This window comes from Pleurodeles waltl, chromosome 2_1 (assembly GCF_031143425.1).
Source record: "Pleurodeles waltl isolate 20211129_DDA chromosome 2_1, aPleWal1.hap1.20221129, whole genome shotgun sequence".
NCBI classification, from domain to species: Eukaryota; Metazoa; Chordata; class Amphibia; order Caudata; family Salamandridae; genus Pleurodeles; species Pleurodeles waltl.
The window spans coordinates 29,293,966-29,312,300 of NC_090438.1; the positions used below are offsets into that span (position 1 = coordinate 29,293,966).

The following is an 18,335-nucleotide window of genomic DNA, read 5'->3' on the forward strand; positions in this document are numbered from 1 at the left end:
CTGTGCTCACACAGGTTGCAGACCAAGTGTTGGTCTGTATAGGGGTATTTATTGTGGCATTTGGGACAGAAACGGAACGGGGTCCGTTCCATCGGCGTTCTTCTGCATGCGGTCGGGCCGACCAGGCCCCGACGGGGGAATCGAAAAAATTACCCCGAAGGGCACCGGAGCTCTTCGATCTTAGACGCGGTGTTGAATCTAACTACGCCGACCCCGAACGCAACAATACCGACGAAAATCTTCCGAAATTAGCTATCTTTCCGTTCCGAAACTCGGAGCGACAGGAACACGTCCGAACCCGATGGCGGAAAAAAAAAACAATCGAAGATGGAGTCGACGCCCATGCGCAATGGAGACAAAAGGAGGAGTCACTCGGTCCCGTGACTCGAAAGACTTCTTCGAAGAAAAACAACTTGTAACACTCCGGCCCAACACCAGATGGCGAGCTATGCAAAACATGCGTATCTACAGCGACAGATGCCATCGAACATATATATATGGCTATTCTTAATGTTATTGAGTATATATGTACACTGCAAAGCTAACATTGACTACCAACTGTCTCAAGCCTGACTACTGGGTATGATTTACACAGTAACAGGTGGTTAACAGTTTCATTCCTCATCATTAACCGCTCTCAATTCATAAACCATAGACTATCAAGACATTTATCATTCCAGAACACGTTGAATTATGCTTTTTGAAAATATTTTTAACAAGAAGGAAAAGATACTTAATTTAAATCTCAAGTCTGCAATGCAAAGAACTCTGGTATTCCGCAAGACGTTTTTTATACATATAATTGATATAAAATGGTCAAACTCCTAAAATTCTCAATGTCTAACAATGCTTTATAGCCTATTTAAAGGTTGAGTTTACTAAATTTGTTTTCCTTTTAATATAAGGCCACCCCAATCCAGGCGTTCACCACTGCAGGCAGTGTCCCAATACTGCATGCAAACCACTACCACCAGGTTGCACAAAGCCTGCAGCCCTATCCAGGGGCTGCTTCCCCATTGTCGAGATGAAAGTACTGTCCCAACTCCTCCCCTGCTGAGTAATATGAGTAATTCAAGGGCCAACTAAAATTGGAAAAATGTGCATGCCTGGCTTGGACACAGAGTCCAGGCAAATCAAAACTAATTTTCCTTTTTAGCCATTTAATTTATATCACGCAGCATACGGACTGATTCACATCTGGGAAACCAGGCTGCTGAGCTTACAGTATCAGGTACTGCACTGTTCCTTCCTATGATGTGCCACTTCATCCCATGTGCCCCTTCGCCAACCTCTGCTGCCTTTCACCCTCCCTCTGAAGCATTCTCCTCCTCAGCATTCCCTCTCATACTCTGCTTCTCTCTCCCTCCCCCCCCAACCCAGTGTTCCTCCCCGTCCCCCACCAGGAGTACATCTACGTCCTGCCTTCCAAGCCGATACTTATCCATCCCCTGCTGTTCCATCCAATTCTCTTGCGATCTGTCCTCCCCGTTTTCTGACCAGCTCAGTCCTCTAACACCCTCCTTTCACCTGGTCCCCGCCTAGTACATTCCATGAGCTCTTCTACACTTCTTAGCTAGCCTGGTTCACAGAAAAAAAGAGAGATCTTGTCTAGACACACTTTATTTGGTCAGTATCGGTTCTGTAGAGGAGGCTACTTCACTAACTATAGCTGGAGCAAGTAATTACCAACTGATAAGGGAATCTTGGTTTGTACTGATAAAGCACTTCATTAAAAGAAAAACAGACCCCACCCCATCTTTCAGTTAACACCAGAAGGCCACACAAGCCAGCTATTTTCACAGATAGAAATGAAGGTACGAGCTCCTGGAAAAACATCTGTTCAGCTGCAGACTGGAAATCCTTACTTTAAAACCAAGAGGCTTCAGTTATCTTGATGATGCCGGTCCCGAGGTGTTCACGGTCTCTGGAGAAACATTGCATGCTTTCATAGGCCTCCCTCTCAGAGGGGCAGCTGTCCTACATCCACAGCTGATGGCAGCCACACAATCTCCAGCAGCAGGATAAGGACCACTCTGCCTCCTTCTGGCAGACGGCCCTTCAACGTTGCGCGTGCTGGGGAGGAACAGCTTGTACTCCCTTTGGACAAGTTGCACCTCTTCTGGTTTGTGGAATGCGCTTGTCATGGTGTTTCACACCAAACGATGCAGATGTGCTGAGAGAGGGCAGCACTGTTTTGAAGGTGATTGGGAGGCAGGAACTGCAGCACATAAGGTGTCCACAAAAAAAGCACTTCAAGAAGCACGTTTACCCCACGAGATGCTGAGGAGGGATCCGACCACCTAGAGTAGAGCAGCCCTAAACCAGAAGGACTGCTTAAGACATGCGTCCAATCACAGCTGGTGCTGGTTAGATTGCACTAATCTGCTCGAGGTCTTCAATATGCTTAAATTTTAATTCTACAGGAGTGCTTTTTTACACTTGCACATTTTATCCATTTCCTGGGAAGTCTGATAATGCGGTTTTCTTTTCTAGGGCTTGGGTAGACAAGTCATGTTTTTTATGTTTAGTAAGTACTCTCAGGGCAGATTTTAATGACGAAAGCTAAGAGCTTGAACTGATAGTGTAGTGCTCGTAACAAACCTGAGATCTCCCAAATGCATGGAGATATTAAGATAGTTTCTGCATTTGTTCAGTGTTTTTTTTTTGTTAATTTTTTTATTTTATTTTTTTAAGTTGAGCATAGCAGCTCGCAAGCGTTGCTTTTCGGCCTGTTGTAAATCTATTTTGTGGGATTTAACTATGCCCTTCTCATGCCCAGCTCTTTCACTCGTTCCTGAGCCTGCCTTTCAAAGATCCCCTGATGTTGGTAAATGCTTTACGTTTGTCCCGCCTTGAGGCTGTTTTGCTACCGCCTTGGAAACTGACGCTGTTACATGGATTATTACACAATCAAAGCTGTGTGTCGATGCACTATTTTGTCTTTTGCTCTGCTCATGGCAATACGTTGTTTTAGTCTTCCTTGGTTTCAGCATCATTTGGTTTCTTTGTGATGTCCAAGGGGGTCCTTTTCATTTATTCATTTTTTGCAGTTTTATGTAGCGCGAACTCAACCCAAAGGTATTACAGCGCTTTACATGAATACCGGTTACATTACACAAGAAAATGTTTATTTTTGGTAACAAGGAGAGATTAAGCCATTTGTCCAGAATCCCAGGATGGTGAGCCGGCACCAAGACTTGAACCGTGTTCCCTAGCTTCAAAGTCGACAGCCTTGGCCCTCAAGCCATATCCTCTTTCTCGGGGTTCTTTGACTGGTGCGTGTTGGGGAAGTCTGGAAATCTCTCTTATAGAGAGCATGGTAATAGATTGTGCCATTTCATAGCGCTGAAACCCAGGTGCCTTTTTAAAGAAAATCATTCATTTGCATTGACCTTGCAGACATGAAAAGGTGAAAAAGCTGTGTCAGGATTGTAATCTGCAACATTCTCGTTCTGTCGTGGGTGCATTAAGCAACTGACTTGAGTAGAGCTTAAAGTTAGACGATAGCACGTGCTCTTGATAACCTCTGGAGGGTCACCAAACACATAGGTTATTTCTAGGCAAGAATAAGGCAAAAGGTGTGGTCTCCAAAATGGTAGAATAGGAGCAGCGACTCCAGACCCAAGCACTTCATGGCCTCAAGCTGGATAGCAAAAAACATCGAGCCTCTGGATGTAAATTGGGCCTCTTCAAATGGAGTTCAGTTAGTGAAATTCAATACAAAGGTATTACAGAGCTTTACATGAGCACCGGATACATTACACATTCATTCAGAAGACATTCATTTTTGGTAGCAAGGGGAGATGAAGTGATTTGCCCAGAATCAAAGGATATTGAGCCAGCGCCGAGACGCAAACCGTGTTCCCCAGCTCCAAGATCGGAAACTCTGGCCCTTATGCCACATCCTCTCCCCTAGTGTTGTTTGGTGCGTGTTGAGGTAGTTTAGAAATAGTGCTCGGTGTAGGAAGCTGGCCTGGTGTGTGATGGGTACCTAAGGTACTTACACCTTATATCAGGTCCAGAATCCCCTCTTAGTGACGTGTAGGTAGTGACTAGAAGCCAGGCTCTCTAGAGGTAGCTGTGGATGAGCAGCCAAGGCTTATCTAGGAGACATGCAAAGCTCATGCAATACGACTGTAGTCACACAGAAAACACTCAGTTGTACAAAAGTGGAAGGATGATTGGAGATAGGTGCCAGTGCAGGAATTCTACCAACAAGCCTTGGCAAAGGCAAACTCGGGGTTAGAAGAAAAGTGGTGCTGCCAGGGACCAGCAAGGCCCAGGAGGACAAGCCAGGAGGGGGAGTCACATGAAACCCTCCGCATCGTAGAGTCGGGGACACAGGAGTCTCAGAAGAAGCCCACGCAGCAGTACAAAAGAGGATCCCACACCGCAGGAGGCTGCTTTGCAGGATGGGGTGCTAGGGGCTGGAGCTACACATAGCCAGAAGATCCCTTGGAGGAGATGCCAACAAGCCTTGGCAGCTGCAAGAGACGCGGTGCACAGGAGTACTGTCCTGTGTGGGAAGACAAGGGCATACCTCTAACAAAGTTGGACAGCTGGCAGAGAGGACCAAGAGAACCACTCTGGACCACCACCTGTGATGCAGGATCCACATAGCTCAAGATGAGGGGAGATCCACGTAGCTGGTTGTCGCTTGTTGTAGGTGCCTGCGGTTGCAGGGGCGTGACTCCTTCACTCCAAAGGAGATACCTTCTTCTTGTGCAGGCTGAAGAATTGCAGTCTTCTGAGGATGCACAGCTGGGGAAATGTTGCAAAGCTGGCAGGAGATGTGGAAACAAAGTTGCAGAAGAGTCTTCTGTGTTCTAACAGTGTGTCTGTTCCTGGAAGTTCCCGCCGCAGTTCTGGAGGCCAGAAGTCAAAGTGGAGGTTGCAGGGGTCCTGCTGGAATCCTGCAAGCCGAATCTGATGACCCCACCTAAATGACCCTGAAAGGGGGATTGGTCACTTAACAAGGTAAGCATTCATCAAGAGGGGGCTCCGACATCACCTGCCTGGCCACTCGGATGCTCCCAGATTGTCCTGCCATCCTTGGACACAAGGTGGCAGAAACCAGGGACCCTCTTTGGGAGCGCTGGGCACCAATCCAGGGGTGGTGATGGACAGGGGCGTGGTCCCTCCACTTTCCATTGTCCAGTTTCAAGCCAGAGCAGGGACCTGGGGGGGGGGGTCCCTGAACCAGTGTAAACCAAATGTGCCCTCCAAAGCATACCAGTGGCTTGGTGACACTACCCAGTCCAAGCCAGCCACACTTATCTCCAAAGGGAGAGGGTTTTACGCCCCCCCCCCCTCCCAAAGGAGATATTTTGTTCTGCCTTCCTGGGCTTGATCAGAACAAGTAGCAAAAGGGCAGAAACCTGTCAGAGGGGTGGGGGCTTGCTGGGCTGCCTGGAAAACCCTGGGAGACTGGTGGTAGCAATGCTGGGGGTCCTCTCAGGAGCCCCCAGGGAGCATGGAATCGTACCTCCAATACTTGCAAAAGTATAACTCAGACATGTTTGATACCAAAACTGCCCAGGTTCGCAGCTACTATTATGTAGCTGGACATAGGTAGTGACCTGTGTCAGGTACACGCGTAAAATGGCATCCCACACTCAAGAGTCTAGGAAAATGGATCTGGAGTTGGTGGGGGCACCTCTGCTAGTGCAGGGGTGCCCTCACAAACTGGTACCTGCACCCTGCCCTTTGGGCTGAGAGGGCATACCACAGGGGTGACGTGTAGTGACCTGTAGTGAAAACAGGTGCATGCAAAAGTTTCACGCAGGCTGCAATGGCAGTCCTGCAGAATTCTTTGCATGGGCCCCTTATGGGTGGCAGAATAACAGCTGCAGCCCACAGGGATCCCCTGAAATCCCAATGCCCTGGGTATCAAGGTACCATATACTGGGGGCATTCATGGGGGAACCACTATGCCAATGGTGAGGATAAAAAGTTACCAGCAACACATTTAGGGGAAGAGCACAGTCACTGGGGTCCTGGTTACCAGGATCCCAGTGAACACAGTCAAACATACTGACAAACAGGCAAAAAGTAGGAGTAACCAGGCTAGAAAGAGGCTGCATTGTAACACAAGGGAGAAGGTGTTACCTCTCCCTCCCACAGGAAATCCTTTGTTCTACCTTTCTCTGCCTGAGTTGATCAAGCAGCAGGATGGCAGAAACCTGAGGGGTGGCAGCAGCGCGGGCTTCCTGGAAAACCCCATAAGAGTAGTAGGAGCAATGCTGGGGGTCCTCTAAGAAGCCCTCGGAGTGCATGGAATCATACAGCCAATACTGGCAACAGTCCACAAGTAAAACGGCTACACCACACTTGCGAAGTCCAGTGTAATGGAGCTAGAGCTTGTAAGGGCACCTCTGTTCATGCAGGAGTGCCCACTCACAGGTTCCTGCACATTTTGTAACTATAGCAATGTAAGCTACAAACTGGATTTCCAAATCTCTCACCTGGATGGGTGCTGCTCGCAGAGCAAACAGTTCATTCCGGGCTCCCTTGGTATAGCCGTTCATGTTTACCAGAATGTGAACTCCATCCTGATGTATCCTATCAGCAGCTTTTCCGTTGCACGGAATCTGGTGCAAAAACAAAACAGTGTGACTGAAATATCAACATTGCCGCAAACGGAGCATCAGTTAAATCTAGGACAACTATAGTACATGACTCACAGGAAAACTGATTTAACAAGCAAGACCTCAGTGGGGCGGCACATTGCTAATCTATTGCATTAAGCATTTGCCAGAAAATATTTTGACAGTGCAAAAATGTCACAAGGGGCACCAAATGGAGGTATGTCGATGCACAACAACAAACTCAAAAACAAAAGGAAGGACAAAAGGTTTTGGAAACTATTTCGGACTCAAGCAGCAGACGGCATAATAATGCCCAGCATGCAAATCCAAAAAAGATTCACGCTGCAAAACTGCAGATCACCATATAATTTTGCACCAAAAAAAGTTACTCACCTTTCGTAATGCAATTTCTGGTAGATAATATATTCCAGGTACTAGACTGGATGTGAACAACGTTTCACAGCAGTGCCATCACATGTAGCTATGTGGTGTCATGAAAGTCTAAGCTGACTGGTTGCAGCCTTGGCTTTAGGGAATGAGCACAAAAACCTATAGGGGGCTGGTTTTGGGGCCAATGCGCAGAAGATTGTGGAACAGAGTACGATCCATTGAGAGATGGTCCGTTTCTGTTCCGCCTTCCCTTTGGGCTTCGACATACCCCAAAAACAGTTGCTCATCCATCTTAACTCTTTTGTGCAGTCAAGATACACCGAGAACACTTTTTTGGGGTCCAGCCGGCGAAGTCGCTACTCTTGATGAGGCAGATCATAAAACATAGGCAGGGCAATAGACTGGCCCACGTGAAAGGGAATGACCACCTTCGGTAGGAAGTAAGTCCTAGTGCGAAGGATTAGTTTTGTCTGGGAAGATGGTGGGATACGGGGGCTTAGATGACAAAGCTTAGAGCTCACAGACTCTCCGGGCAGATATTGCTTCTAAAAGGATAGAAGCCAAAGAGGACAGTTGTGGAGTGGCTCAAAAGGATCACACATTAGTAAAGTCAGAATTAAATTTAGGTCCCACTGAGGCATGATGAAGGGAACAAATGTTGGAAGACCTTTCTGAAACATATGTACATTAAGGGACTTGAAAAGAGATGGCTGATCAGGCAACCGCAGAAATGGCAGAAAGATAGCCACAAACTTGCCCCAACAGCAGGTGTATATCGTCTTGGGGGGGGGAAGAGATGGCTGGTTGTCAGGATGATATTGCAGACTTAGGGCAGAAGGTCAAAAGCTGTCAAATGTTGCTGCTCAATCTCCATGCATGAAGGCAGAGCGTTGACAAGTTTGGGTGGGGAACCCTCCCCTGCTGCTGGGAAAGTAAATCCTCCTGAAAGAGAAGACTGATTGGAGGACCAATGGCCATGCTCAACAGCATGGGATACTAAACTCTCAGGGCCCAGTCCACAGCCGGAAGGATGACTTGGGTTCCGTTGTTCCTGATCACCCTGAGAACTCCGGTACCCAGGGCACAGGAACCCCATGGGATGCAGCATGTATTATGCCACCCAAGGGGAGCCCATGCAAAGTGTTCTGCAGGCCTGCCATTTCAGCCTGCGTGAAAGGGTGCATGCACCCCTTTTCACTACAGGTCACTGCATCAGGTCACTCTGAATAACCTCAATGGCAGGCCCTCCTAGCCCAAAGGGCAGGGCGCACGCACCTGTGGGTGAGGGCACCCCTGAACTAGCAGAGGTATCCCCACAAAATCCAGTGCCATTTTCAAGGACGTCCTGAGTGAGGGGAAGCCATTTTATGCATGTACTAGACATAGGGCTACTGCAGGAAGCTGACTGTATATGCTATCTCAAAATGAGATATAGTGTGCACAGAGTCCAGGGGTTCCCCAAGAGGCTTGACAGAGGCTGTAGGAAGTTGGCTCTGTATGTGCTATTTCAAAGTAAGGAATAGCATGCACAGAGTCCAAGGGTTCCCCTTAGAGGTAAAATAGTGGTAAAAATAGATAATACTAATGCTCTATTTTGTGGTAGTGTGGTCGAGCAGTAGGCTTATCCAAGGAGTAGTGTTAAGCATTTGTTGTACATACACATAGACAATAAATGAGGTACACACACTCAGAGACAAATCCAGCCAATAGGTTTTTATATAGAAAAATATATTTTCTTAGTTTATTTTAAGAACCACAGGTTCAAATTCTACATGTAATATCTCATTCGAAAGGTATTGCAGGTAAGTACTTTAGGAACTTCAAATCATCAAAATTGCATGTATACTTTTCAAGTTATTCACAAATAGCTGTTTTAAAAGTGGACACTTAGTGCAATTTTCACAGTTCCTAGGGGAGGTAAGAAAATTAGTTACTTACTGTAGGAAGTTGGCTCTGTATGTGCTATTTCAAAGTAAGGAATAGCATGCACAGAGTCCAAGGGTTCCCCTTAGAGGTAAAATAGTGGTAAAAATAGATAATACTAATGCTCTATTTTGTGGTAGTGTGGTCGAGCAGTAGGCTTATCCAAGGAGTAGTGTTAAGCATTTGTTGTACATACACATAGACAATAAATGAGGTACACACACTCAGAGACAAATCCAGCCAATAGGTTTTTATATAGAAAAATATCTTTTCTTAGTTTATTTTAAGAACCACAGGTTCAAATTCTACATGTAATAGCTCATTCGAAAGGTATTGCAGGTAAGTACTTTAGGAACTTCAAATCATCAAAATTGCATGTATACTTTTCAAGTTATTGACAAATAGCTGTTTTGAAAGTGGACACTTAGTGCAATTTTCACAGTTCCTAGGGGAGGTAAGTTTTGATTAGTTTTTCCAGGTAAGTAAGACACTTACAGGGTTCAGTTCTTGGTCCAAGGTAGCCCACCGTTGGGGGTTCAGAGCAACCCCAAAGTCACCACACCAGCAGCTCAGGGCCGGTCAGGTGCAGAGTTCAAAGTGGTGCCCAAAACACATAGGCTAGAATGGAGAGAAGGGGGTGCCCCGGTTCCGGTCTGCTTGCAGGTAAGTACCCGCGTCTTCGGAGGGCAGACCAGGGGGGTTTTGTAGGGCACCGGGGGGGACACAAGTCCACACAGAAATTTCACCCTCAGCGGCGCGGGGGCGGCCGGGTGCAGTGTAGAAACAAGCGTCGGGTTTGTAATGGAAGTCAATGGGAGATCTAGGGATCTCTTCAGCGCTGCAGGCAGGCAAGGGGGGGGTTCCTCGGGGAAACCTCCACTTGGGCAAGGGAGAGGGACTCCTGGGGGTCACTCCTCCAGTGAAAGTCCGGTCCTTCAGGTCCTGGGGGCTGCGGGTGCAGGGTCTCTCCCAGGTGTCGGGACTTTGGATTCAAGGAGTCGCGGTCAGGGGAAGCCTCGGGATTCCCTCTGCAGGCGGCGCTGTGGGGGCTCAGGGGGGACAGGTTTTGGTACTCACAGTATCAGAGTAGTCCTGGGGTCCCTCCTGAGGCGTCGGATCTCCACCAGCCGAGTCGGGGTCGCCGGGTGCAGGGTTGCAAGTCTCACGCTTCTTGCGGGGAGCTTGCAGGGTTCTTTAAAGCTGCTGGAAACAAAGTTGCAGCTTTTCTTGGAGCAGGTCCGCTGTCCTCGGGAGTTTCTTGTCTTTTCGAAGCAGGGGCAGTCCTCAGAGGATGTCGAGGTCGCTGGTCCCTTCGGAAGCGTCGCTGGAGCAGGATCTTTGGAAGGCAGGAGACAGGCCGGTGAGTTTCTGGAGCCAAGGCAGTTGTCGTCTTCTGGTCTTCCGCTGCAGGGGTTTTCAGCTGGGCAGTCCTTCTTCTTGTTGCAGGAATCTAATTTTCTAGGGTTCAGGGAAGCCCTTAAATACTAAATTTAAGGGCGTGTTTAGGTCTGGGGGGTTAGTAGCCAATGGCTACTAGCCCTGAGGGTGGGTACACCCTCTTTGTGCCTCCTCCCAAGGGGAGGGGGTCACAATCCTAACCCTATTGGGGGAATCCTCCATCTGCAAGATGGAGGATTTCTAAAAGTTAGAGTCACCTCAGCTCAGGACACCTTAGGGGCTGTCCTGACTGGCCAGTGACTCCTCCTTGTTTTTCTCATTATTTTCTCCGGCCTTGCCGCCAAAAGTGGGGCCTGGCCGGAGGGGGCGGGCAACTCCACTAGCTGGAGTGTCCTGCTGGGTTGGCACAAAGGAGGTGAGCCTTTGAGGCTCACCGCCAGGTGTGACAATTCCTGCCTGGGAGAGGTGTTAGCATCTCCACCCAGTGCAGGCTTTGTTACTGGCCTCAGAGTGACAAAGGCACTCTCCCCATGGGGCCAGCAACATGTCTCGGTTTGTGGCAGGCTGCTAAAACTAGTCAGCCTACACAGATAGTCGGTTAAGTTTCAGGGGGCACCTCTAAGGTGCCCTCTGTGGTGTATTTTACAATAAAATGTACACTGGCATCAGTGTGCATTTATTGTGCTGAGAAGTTTGATACCAAACTTCCCAGTTTTCAGTGTAGCCATTATGGTGCTGTGGAGTTCGTGTTTGACAGACTCCCAGACCATATACTCTTATGGCTACCCTGCACTTACAATGTCTAAGGTTTTGTTTAGACACTGTAGGGGTACCATGCTCATGCACTGGTACCCTCACCTATGGTATAGTGCACCCTGCCTTAGGGCTGTAAGGCCTGCTAGAGGGGTGTCTTACCTATACTGCATAGGCAGTGAGAGGCTGGCATGGCACCCTGAGGGGAGTGCCATGTCGACTTACTCGTTTTGTCCTCACTAGCACACACAAGCTGGCAAGCAGTGTGTCTGTGCTGAGTGAGAGGTCTCCAGGGTGGCATAAGACATGCTGCAGCCCTTAGAGACCTTCCTTGGCATCAGGGCCCTTGGTACTAGAAGTACCAGTTACAAGGGACTTATCTGGATGCCAGGGTCTGCCAATTGTGGATACAAAAGTACAGGTTAGGGAAAGAACACTGGTGCTGGGGCCTGGTTAGCAGGCCTCAGCACACTTTCAATTGTAAACATAGCATCAGCAAAGGCAAAAAGTCAGGGGGCAACCATGCCAAGGAGGCATTTCCTTACACAACCCCCCCCCAAACGAAAGAGGATGAGACTAACCTTTCCCAAGAGAGTCTTCATTTTCTAAGTGGAAGAACCTGGAAAGGCCATCTGCATTGGCATGGGCAGTCCCAGGTCTGTGTTCCACTATAAAGTCCATTCCCTGTAGGGAGATGGACCACCTCAACAGTTTAGGATTTTCACCTTTCATTTGCATCAGCCATTTGAGAGGTCTGTGGTCAGTTTGAACTAGGAAGTGAGTCCCAAAGAGGTATGGTCTCAGCTTCTTCAGGGACCAAACCACAGCAAAGGCCTCCCTCTCAATGGCACTCCAACGCTGCTCCCTGGGGAGTAACCTCCTGCTAATGAAAGCAACAGGCTGGTCAAGGCCATCATCATTTGTTTGGGACAAAACTGCCCCTATCCCATGTTCAGAGGCATCAGTCTGCACAATGAACTGCTTAGAATAATCTGGAGCTTTGAGAACTGGTGCTGAGCACATTGCCTGTTTCAGGGTGTCAAAGGCCTGTTGGCAGTCCACAGTCCAGTTTACTTTCTTGGGCATTTTCTTGGAGGTGAGTTCAGTGAGGGCTGTCACAATGGATCCATATCCCTTCACAAACCTCCTGTAGTACCCAGTCAAGCCAAGGAATGCCCTGACTTGAGTCTGGGTTTTTGGAGCTACCCAGTCCAGAATAGTCTGGATCTTGGGTTGGAGTGGCTGAACTTGGCCTCCACCTACAAGTCAGGGGGCAACCATGCCAAGGAGGCATTTCCTTACACTTACCTGTAACTGCAGTTCTCCAGTATTGGTATCTTTCATAGATTCACATGCTTGAATCATCCCCGTCGTCGAGGTGGGAGCCTCACAGTAAATTTAAATATATAAAAAGCAGTAAGTCAGTAAAAATAAAACCAGTAGGCCCAAGTAGGCCTCATAAGGTATTTTACAGTCTATCCACTTTGTTTTGTGAAAAGACCCAAACTTGAGTATCAACCAATCAGGATTCAGCCCCTCCCAAACACTCCCAACAGAGGCTGAATTCCCTCAGATTTTCTATTAGGAGTGTGAAGTTTAATATCTGTATAATAGGGGAGCCTCTGAGGGGAGGAGGGTGGGTCGCATGTGAATCTATGAAAGATACCAATACTGGAGAACTGCAGTTACAGGTAAGTAACTAATTTTCTTCTCCAGTATTGGATCTTTCATAGATTCACATGCTTGAATCCGAGTAACGAGCAGTAATGTTTTCTTACTTACTGAATTACATTGACTGTAATTCCATCGTAATTCTATACGTGATGTGATTCACATTAGTTCAGTTTTAAATATGCACTTACATATAATTATATTTATATTCACAAACATACGAATATAAAAGCAATAAAATGTGTGTGGCCAGAAATCCTGACACAGTTTATGCTATTATTATGGAGAATACGACACGTTAAACAGTAGAAGAAAATGAACCATTAATGACCATACCTCGAGTGTGGTGGTGGGATGTGTAAGAGGCTCACCTTAACGAAATAGATGCCTCAGCACTGCTTGTCCCACTGCTGTATCAACCTGGTTTGTCTCCTCTAGACAGTAATGTCTTGTAAATGTGTGTTGGCTGGACCATGTTGCTGCTCTACAGATGCTATGTAGTGGTACACCTGCAAAGAGTGCCGCTGAAGTGGCTACCGATCTTGTAGAGTGGGCTCTCACCTTGGTGTGGAGCGGCTTTCCTGCTTTTGAATGGCAGAATTGAATCGCCAGGCCAATCCATCTTGCTAAAGTCTGTTTGGACACCGCGTGTCCCTTCTTTGTTCCGCCGAACGCTACAAATAATTGATCCGACTGGCGGATGGCCTGAGTTTTCTGTAGATAAAACTTTAAACATCTTTTAATATCGAGAGAATGTAATGTTTTTTCCGCCACTGTTTGCGGATTTGGAAAAAAGGTTTTTAAGATGACTGGTTCATTTAAATGAAATGTTGAGGGAACTTTCGGAATGAATTTAGGATTTGTCCGCAGGATGACACCTGAGTTTGTAAACTGGAGGAACGGCTGTTTGATGGTGAACGCCTGAATGTCACTGACTCTTTTTGCCGAAGTAAGAGCTAACAGTAACGCTGTTTTCCATGCGAGGAATTTTAGGTCAGCTTTGTGGATCGGCTCAAAAGGAGCTTTCATGAGTTGCATCAACACAACATTTAATGACCATAGAGGCGGGGGTTTCCTAATTGGCGGGAAGACCCGAAAAAGGCCCTTCATAAATTGTTTGACAATTCTTGTGGAACACAAAGAGAGTTTATCTGGTGATCTGCGGTATCTGGAGATTGCCGCCAGATGTACCCGTATGGAAGAATATGCAAGTCCTGATTTTGCCAGGAGCAGGAGATATGGAAGTATCTGTTCCGGAGTAGAAGATAAAGGATGTATATTTTCCGCTGCACACCAAACACAAAACCGTTTCCATTTAAGTCTATAGGTTTTGTTGGTAGTGTCAGCTCTAGCTTTTGCTAAGATGTCTCTACACTCTGGGGAGATTTTGAGATTTAAGTATTCATTGTGTTCAGGAGCCAAGCCGACAAACGAAGAGACGACGGATGTGGGTGTGTGACTTGTCCCTGGTGCATCGTTAAAAGAGTCGGACTCTGTCTGAGTGGTAGATGTGGTCGTTCGGAGAGCATGAGGAGCTCCGTATACCATATTTGTCTGGGCCATCTGGGAGCTATGAGTAGAAGTCGACACCCCTCCGTCTTCATTTTTCTGATGACTCTCGGAATGAGCGGGATCGGAGGAAAAGCGTAGGCATAAACTCCTGACCATCTCATCGAAAACGCATTCCCCCACGAATCTTTTTGGGGAAGCCAACTTGCGTAGAACTGGCATTTCTTGTTCTCGAGAGTGGCAAATAGGTCTAAGTTCGGTTTGCCCCATAATAGAAACAGGCCATTGAGAGTTTTCTGGTCTAGCTCCCACTCGTGATAAGGAATTACTGTCCTGCTCAAGGTGTCCGCTAGAACATTGATCTGTCCTGGCACATGCTCCGCTTTTAGTGAAATATTGTGTTTGATGGCCCATGTCCAAATTTGTTGGGCTAGCTGCGAGAGTTGTAGGGACCTTGTGCCTCCTTGCTTGTTTAGATAAAACATGCTGGTCATGTTGTCCGTCCGGATTAAGACGCTTGAACATTGTATCTTTGGCAAGAAAACTTTTAGAGCTAAGTGTATTGCTTTGAGTTCTAGATAATTGATGTGGAGCTGGCTCTCTTGCTGATTCCAGATTCCGCTGATTTGCAGGTCCTGGCAATGTGCACCCCATCCTTCGAGAGAGGCATCCGTTGTTACTATGTAACTTGGTGTTTGAAGAAGAAAAGACAGCCCTTTTGAGAAATTGGTTGGAGTCGCCCACCACCTCATAGTGTTCTTCATTAGAGGCGTTATGCGAATCTTGTCTTCGAAGGAGCCGAGGACCTGTGTCCATTGTATGTCCAATTGCTCTTGCAGGGGTCGCATATGGAGTCTGCAATCTGGGACTAGCGGAATGCACGATGATATCATTCCGAGCAATGATTTGTAGATGCGGACTGAAACGAACTTTTTTCTGGATAGGTTGTTTGCCAACGAGGTTAACTTTTGTTTCCTCTCGTGTGATGGGTACGCTTTGCTGCGTACTGTGTCCAAAATTGCTCCCAAGAAACTCAATTCTTGTTTGGGGTATATCTGAGATTTCTGGTAGTTGACTACAAACCCCAGGCTGTGTAACAAATGAAGGCAATAGGAAATATGATTTGTTACTTGGAATTTTGAGGGTGCCTTTATAAGCCAGTCGTCCAGGTAAGGGAAGACCTGGATACCTGCCTGGCGAAGATGTGCTGCTACTGGAGCTAGCATTTTTGTGAAGATTCTGGGGGCTGATTTGAGACCGAATGGTAGAACCCGGAATTGGAGGTGCATACTTCCTACCCTGAACCTTAAAAATTTGCGATGGTTGCGATATATGGGGATATGAAAATAAGCATCCTGGAGGTCTAGGGATGCCATCCAATCGCCCGTGTTTAAGAGACGCAGGACATCCTGCAACGTTACCATCCTGAACGATTGTTTCTTTAGAAACTTGTTTAGTGCTCTCAAGTCCAGGATGGGGCGCCAGTCTCCTGAGGGTTTCTTGAGAAGGAAAAACCGGGAATAGAATCCCTTGTTCCTTTGAGATAAAGGGACTGGTTCTATTGCTCCTTTTGTTAGCATTATCCTTACTTCCCTGAGAAGTTGGCTCAACCTCAGAGGCGGTGTACCCGATGGTGGGACACTCGGTGGTGTTTGGATGAATTCCAGAGTATGACCTCTGGTCACATCTAGTACCCATCTGTCCGATGTTATAGCTTTCCACTTGGGGAAATAAGAATTGATGCGACCTCCGACCTTCAATATTGATTGGGGAGGTGTTGAGATTATCCGCTGGTCATTGCTTTCTGCCTGTATCTCTTGCTCGGGCAGCTCCTCTTCCTCTAGCCGGATGTTTGTAAGCTGCGGCTGGTGGTAATCGATAATGCTGCTGTTGTTGATGGTGCTGATGTCCTGGTCCTGTGGAGGAAGATGTATATTGTGACCTGTATTGTTGGTATCCACCTCGAAAGGAGTAATTACCTCTACCCCTTGCTCCACGAAAAGGTAGTTTTTTATATTGCAGGGTACCTAGGGATTTTGCCGTATCGGTATCCGTCTTGATAGCCTGCAGCATATCATCGACATGTTTGCCAAACAAACTGTCTCCATCGAAGGGCATGTCGAGAACACAAGTCTGGACTTCTGGTCTGAATGAAGTAGCTTTAAGCCACCCTTGTCTGCGCAGGACTGCTGCTCCAGCTAATTGTCGAAAGCCAGTGAGGGAAATATCTATTGCACTGTCTATTATCTCTGCGGAAACCCTTTCTCCCTCCTGCAAGACCTTTTTAGCCTCCACCTTGAGATCTTCTGGCAGTGAATCTACAAAAACGGACATGTCTGCCCACATCTGCCGATCGTATCTTCCCAGGATGGCGAGGGAATTTGCCGCTTTGACCGTTACTGCAGCAACCGAGGAGAATTTCTTACCAATATTGTCTAGTCTCCTTCCCTCTTTGTCTGGGGGAGACGCAATAGGTGTAGAGGGGTTTTTGGATCGTCGTTGAGCCGCCTGTGATATAACCGAGTCAGGTTTCGGTTGTGAGACTAAACAGGCCGGAGAATCATCTGGGGCCTTGTATTTTTTCTCTAGCCTTGGCATTTGTGAAGGCACTGTTGCCGGGTTTTTCATTGCCTTCAAACCCTCCTGCCACAAAAAATCCACAATAGGTATGGCTCTTACAGATCTCTTTGATGGCTCTTTAAAGTCATACAAAAAACACTCAGTTTCATGGGAAACAATTTCCAGGCCAAAACGTTTCGCCGCTCTCTCTATGATATTATGGAAACCTCCTATGTCTTCTGGAGGAGAATCCACTGGAGCTGCTGGAGGTGGAGATGGTGTGGGAACGAGATGGTCGTCCCATTCACTAGCAGCTGAATCTGCTAACTCGCCCTCTTCCCTTTCGTCGTCCGACGAGAGGTAAGCTTCCGGAGCTTGGCTAGTTACAGGTCTACTAGCCTGAGGCGTTTCGGAAACATTAGTAGTTTGAGCTTGCTGGTAACTCTGAGGTCTAGGTGGCGTGGACTGAGTTGACGGTGGGAACCTTTTATAGTAGTCCTTCAACATATGTTGTAAATCTGTCACTAATGTGCTAGGCATAGCTAGAGGCGATGGTTGGTTTGTCTGTGGATAAGATGTTGAAGCATAACTATGCTGGTAATGTTGATCCTCTTCTTCATCAAACTCTTGACATTTGACATTTAGTTGGGACGGGCTACTAGCTGCCCCAAACATGCCTTGAACGTCATCATCCTCATCGTCTAAAAGATGTTGCGGTGGGTATGGCAGCACCTTACTTGGTGATGTATGCATCGGCAAAATGTCAGATGGCTTGTCTCCTATATTAATAAGGGAAAGGGGTAAGAATCTGGTGGAGTCCTCATGATGGTATGAGGAATGAGCTGGTGAAATGTCCAAAGGTTTGTAAACTGTTAATGCTGTGGTAATCGTCGGATCCATCGTCGACGGTTCCCTCGTCGACGGCTCCCTCGTCGACGGCTCCCTCGTCGACGGTACTGTCGTCAACTGTACTGTCGTCGACGGGTCTCTCGTCGACGGGTCTCTCGTCGACGGGTCTCTCGTCGACGCTTCCGTCCATGACTGCGTCTTTTCCTTAGTCGACGGTCCCTTCGTCGACGGGTATTTTAGCGACGACGGTCGCTTCGCCGACGTAGTTTGCGTAGATGGGAGTGCCCTGGATGATTTGTGAACCCAGGAAGCCTCCGCTGTCGACGATGTGTTTGCCGACGAAGCTCTTTTGAAGATTTTTGCAGTAATAATCGTCGTCGATGACAAAGGTGACGACGTCATAATCATCGGTGAGGATGGTGTTGTGAACGTCGACGATACCGTGGTCGCTGTTACCGTCGACACTGTCGTCGACGGGGCGGTCGTCGACGGTTGTTTTTTCACCAAAAAGAGTTTTTCTGACTCTTTTTGTGGTGACAGAGACAGGGATGGTTTCTTTGAGGTGCTTTTTCGGTGTAACGGCGTAGTAGGTTCTGAATGAACCTTTTTTGGTCCATGTTTAACTGCCTCTTCAGTTAAGACTTGTTTAGTCTTTTTGTGTATTTTTCTTGGTGGTTCATCCGCACCTCTCTCTCT

The 18,335-nt window shown here is 47.4% G+C and overlaps 1 protein-coding gene across 9 annotated transcripts in view; it reads right to left on the bottom strand.

Moving 5' to 3' along the window:
- The window catches only part of OGT (O-linked N-acetylglucosamine (GlcNAc) transferase), a 486,071-nt gene that overhangs the window by 157,574 nt on the left and 310,162 nt on the right, over positions 1–18,335 (bottom strand). For all 9 annotated transcript variants that reach the window (XR_011198862.1, XM_069209047.1, XM_069209086.1 and 6 more), the window contains exon 15: positions 6,465–6,590. Coding sequence is in view for 8 of the 9 variants with exons in the window: in XM_069209047.1 (XP_069065148.1) it covers positions 6,465–6,590 (126 nt within the window). In the remaining variant the exon portion in view is untranslated. The remainder of the gene's footprint in view (positions 1–6,464; positions 6,591–18,335) is intronic.